At 36.2% G+C, this 4,709-nt stretch overlaps 1 protein-coding gene across 1 annotated transcript; it reads left to right on the plus strand.

Moving 5' to 3' along the window:
• Positions 1-1,216: 1,216 nt before the first annotated feature.
• On the plus strand, positions 1,217-4,436 carry LOC133337080 (eukaryotic translation initiation factor 3 subunit D-1). Its single transcript, XM_061545346.1, has 5 exons — positions 1,217-1,535; positions 1,860-2,010; positions 2,070-2,551; positions 3,512-3,804; positions 3,875-4,436. The coding sequence occupies exons 1-5, from the start codon at positions 1,340-1,342 to the stop codon at positions 4,430-4,432; spliced, it is 1,680 nt and encodes a 559-aa protein (XP_061401330.1). The 5' UTR covers positions 1,217-1,339; the 3' UTR covers positions 4,433-4,436.
• The last annotated feature ends 273 nt before the right edge of the window (positions 4,437-4,709 follow it).

Consider the following 4,709-nt stretch of genomic DNA (forward strand, 5'->3'; position numbering starts at 1 on the left):
CAAATCAATACCGAAGCGTTTACAGGCCGTTCTGGACAACAAAGGATATGCAACTAAATATTAATTTCTCGATTTTTTGCATTTTTTAACATTGATACTTTGCTTTGTCCGATTTTGCGTTGAACACAATAAATTGAGTTAATTTTGTTTTTCTGGCGAAATTTACTGTTATCACTAGGAAAGTTGTTGTTTTTTGTATTGTTCAGAAATAAAAGTAAGTAATGTGTAAATAAAAGTGAAAAAAATACACATTTAGACAATTTCTTTGAAATGTATAGCATTATTATATCTGACAACCACTTGTCCGATTATTCGATGGAGCCACTGTATATGGAAGCTTTATCTAAATCTGAACCGATATTCACGAAACTTCACATACGTCCTTCTAGGCCTAATTTAGTACGCTTTGTCAAATTTCGTGCAAGTCGAAAGATATTTAGGGACTTTGTCACACCATTTACCTTAAATCGGACGAAAATATATATGGGATCTATATCTAAATCTGAACCGATTTTCACGAAACTTAACACACATCATTCCAGACTTAGTTCAATATGCTGTGCCAAATTTCGTGCAAATAGAAAGATATATAGGGACTTTGGTGCACCATTTACGGACAAAATTATATAGGGAGCTATGTCTAAATCTGAACCGATTTTTCAATAGGGTTCGTCCTTTGGCCCAATATATAAACTGTGCCAAATTTCATCCAAATCGGATGATAAATGCGACCTGTACTTTGTTTACAATTTAACATCAACAGACGGACGGACGGACATGCATAAATCGACTTAGAAAGTGATTCTATGCATATTGTCAAAAGGAACCATGTGTCTATCTCGTTTCCTTATGCCTGTTACAAACATATGCACAAAGACATAATACCCTGTATCACAGTGTGGTGAAGGGTATCACAAATCCACGCCTTGTTATGGTCCTCGAAAAAATATTCTTTAAAAAATCCACGCCTCTGTTGGTCTTGAAAAAAATATTCTTTAAAAAACCCCACGGGCTTTTTGATGACTATCGAAATTCTTCTCCGACAAATATTGGTGGTGGTTGGTAACCCTTAACAATGTAGTGCCTATAGTCGGTGTTGGCAACACCCTCCGTTTGCCAAAACACACAAATGTCAAACAACAAAAAATTTCCCTTCGTTTACTCATCCATCGCCCATAATTTGCATCTGGCAATGCTACGGGTTTTTCACATCTCTTTTCTCTTGTAAATCGTATTCACGATTGTCACGTCAAATTGTATTGGGTGTAGAATTTTATTAAATTTTCCATAGAAAATTGTGAAAAACCAGAACCAAATCGTTGGTGGAAAGCTAAAAACAATGAGTGAAACCTTAAATTCGTCCGGTGGCTTGCACTTTGAGAAGCCTACAGTGCAATACAATGAAACTGGCTGGGGACCATGCGAAATGCCTGACACCTTCAAAGATGTGCCATATCAGCCATTCAGCAAAAGTGATCGTCTAGGAAAGATTTGTGATTGGACAAATACCTCCAATAATGACAAGAAATATCAAAGTAAGTTCAATCAATCGGCCATAGAAATAAACAAGGGAATCTGCAAACATTTGCAAAGTGGTGCTGCGAATGCTGTTGAAAAAAAGTTGGGTTATGTCGAAACAACAAAATATGTGGCAGCCATTTGTCCATGAGTGTGTGTGTTGGTCTGTGCAAAAACAAACTTTCCCTTATGCAATTTTGTTGTTTTTGACATTTGGGGTAGCACCAAATCAGGGAAATTATTGTTGTTGTTGCTGCGTGACATTCAGTTCAAGAAAATGCAAAGCAAAACAAATTAAAAAACAAAAACTAAAAATCATTTGTTTCAATTTTTTATTCCAGATAAATACACTTCTTCCTTTGGTACTGGCAACCAATATGCCTACTATCATGAGGAAGATGAAACCACCTTCCATTTGGTGGACACTGCTCGTGTACAAAAACCACCACATCAACGTGGACGCTTCAATACGCGTAATCCACGTAATGCCAGGTAAGTTATAAGTTTCCAATTTCAAGTGACAATTTTCTAACCATCTGCCTTTTTTCCAGAAATGCCAGAGGTCGCAATGCTCGTGGTGGTGCTACCCCCAACATGATAACTTTGGGTGGCAAGAACTTCAAGGCACGCGACAACCGTCGTGGTGTTAACCGTAAATTCGGTGGCCGTAATGCCCCACCTAAAATGCGTGAATCCTCGGTTGCTGTACGTGCCGATTGGACATCCATTGAGGAAATGGACTTCCCACGTTTAATGAAATTGTCATTGCCCAACATTAAGGAAGGTGAAGATATTGTCACCTGTGGTACATTGGAATACTACGATAAGGTATACGATCGTATCAATGTAAAGAATGAAAAACCATTGCAAAAGATCGATCGTATTGTTCACACTGTGACAACAACCGACGATCCCATCATTCGTCGTCTGTCAAAGACTATGGGTAATGTCTTTGCCACCGATGCCATTTTGGCCACCATTATGTGTTCGACACGCTCGAACTATTCATGGGATATTGTTGTCGATAAAATTGGTGAGTAAATGAAAATGAATGTCAATTTAAATTAATTATTATTATATGGTGGATTTTGTTACAAAAAGAGTACCAGTAGAGGATCCTATATTTTTAGAAGGGGTTTTTGAGAGTTATCCTTCATTAAGTACAAAACCTCCAGATAGCATTCTATGTAGAGAACATATCGAAATGTATGGGATCGGATCAGAATTCAGTATGAGGCTTCCTTGCCTATCTTGGTGTTTAGAAATTAATCTTTAAGAACTCCAAGCCTATATTGGTGCTTAAAACTATACTAAAAAAATACTCGCCCACACTGATGATTAAAAATCTTCTTTAAAAATCTACGCCTATTAAAAAATATACGGTTTAGAAATATATTCATCCAAAGTTTGTAAATACCAATATAGTTCTGTATTTGTTAAAGAAATGTTGTTCACCTCCAGTATTATGCTTAGAGTTGCTAATGAATATATTTTGAATAGTCAATATAGGCACGAAGGTATCTTGAAATCTAAAGAAAGCTAATTGCGGTTCTTTTATTAACATACTATCATTTAGTGGCCTCAAACAACATCCTACAGGAGACCACTAGGGAATATTCTGTGTACAAATGAACTGCCGAGTATCTTCTACTATTTGACAATATTGTTTAGATCTTCAGCAGAAGTCATCAACATTTTTTATGCGTATGGAAAACCTCCAAAGTTCTTTCTTGTATTGAAAGGTATCGGAAAGTACTTCATATGCTATATTACAAGGCTCTTCAATGTACGGTAAATCTATAAGGGTTTTTTCCATTTATAGAATATACTTAGAGGCTCTTCTTCTTCTTCACAAAAAAAAAAACACTTCATCCAAATTTTTAAGCAAAATTATACCTCGGTACCGCCATAAACAAAACTAATAACAACATTTCATATTATTCTCTTGTTTGTTTCCTAACTATTCTAATCCAATATTTCTTTTCAATTTTAGGTAACAAAATCTTCATGGATAAACGTGACAACACTGAATTCGATTTACTAACGGTTAATGAAACCTCGGTTGAACCACCAACCGATGATGATAGCTCACCAAATTCGCCACGTAATTTGGCCATTGAAGCCACCTTTATCAATCACAATTTCAGTCAGCAGGTATTGAAGACTGGACCCAATGAGCCCAAGTATAAATTCCAAGAACCCAATCCATTTATTACCGAAGACGAAGACATTGAGGTGGCTAGTGTTGGTTATCGTTACAAGAAGTGGGATTTGGGCAGTGATATTGTAAGTCATCATCAACATATCACATTCACAAAAATATATTCTTTATAACAAAATTTCATTTATCTTCCAGGTTTTGGTAGCTCGTTGCGAACATGATGGTGTTTTGGCTTCCGTCAACAATGAACCACAATTCCTTTCGATTAAGGCATTGAATGAATGGGATTCGAAATTGGCCAATGGTGTTGAATGGCGTCAAAAATTGGATACCCAACGTGGTGCTGTCTTGGCCAATGAATTGCGTAATAATGCCTGTAAATTGGCTAAATGGACTGTGCAAGCTGTACTTGCCGGTTCCGATCAACTTAAGCTAGGTTATGTTTCTCGTATCAATCCCCGCGATCCCTCACGTCATGTCATTTTGGGCACACAACAATTCAAACCTCACGAATTTGCTACGCAAATTAATTTGAGCATGGACAATGCCTGGGGTATTCTACGTTGTATTATTGATATTGTTATGAAGCAGAAGGATGGTCGTTATTTGATCATGAAGGATCCCAACAAGCCATTGATCCGTTTGTACGATATTCCCGATAACACCTTCGAGAGTGATGACGATGAAGATAGTGAGGGTGATGATGGTGAAGCTTTCCAACCTGTTTATGCCTACGGCGGTGGCAAAAACTAAATTCGTTTTTTTAAGAATCAACTACAAACAACAACATCAACTATAAGAATATTAAAGGACTATTTATATTAGAAAAAGAAGAAGAAGAACAGCAAGCGGAAAGTTGAGCTAACTGCATAAGCATTTTTATAAATATTTTTTTTTTTAGATTCGTTTTTTTAATATTCGTTACAACAAATTATAACAACATATTTGTACCACATACAAAATAGTTACATTCATATAAAAATGATAAAATCAATATTTCCAAACCTATTTTTACAAACAACAAAAATAA

Source organism: Musca vetustissima, unplaced genomic scaffold (genome assembly GCF_032173495.1).
Source record: "Musca vetustissima isolate MV318-11 ecotype Yass unplaced genomic scaffold, APGP_CSIRO_Mvet_v1 utg4517, whole genome shotgun sequence".
Lineage (NCBI taxonomy): Eukaryota > Metazoa > Arthropoda > Insecta > Diptera > Muscidae > Musca > Musca vetustissima.

Bases quoted from the DNA above. Each gene is read 5' to 3' on its own strand.
- LOC133337080 (XM_061545346.1), top strand. From the start codon at position 1,340: ATGAGTGAAACCTTAAATTCGTCCGGTGGCTTGCACTTTGAGAAGCCT. The intron at 1,536-1,859 runs GTAAGTTCAATC...TTTTTATTCCAG, and splicing joins TAATGACAAGAAATATCAAA to ATAAATACACTTCTTCCTTT. The intron at 2,552-3,511 runs GTGAGTAAATGA...TTTCAATTTTAG, and splicing joins TATTGTTGTCGATAAAATTG to GTAACAAAATCTTCATGGAT.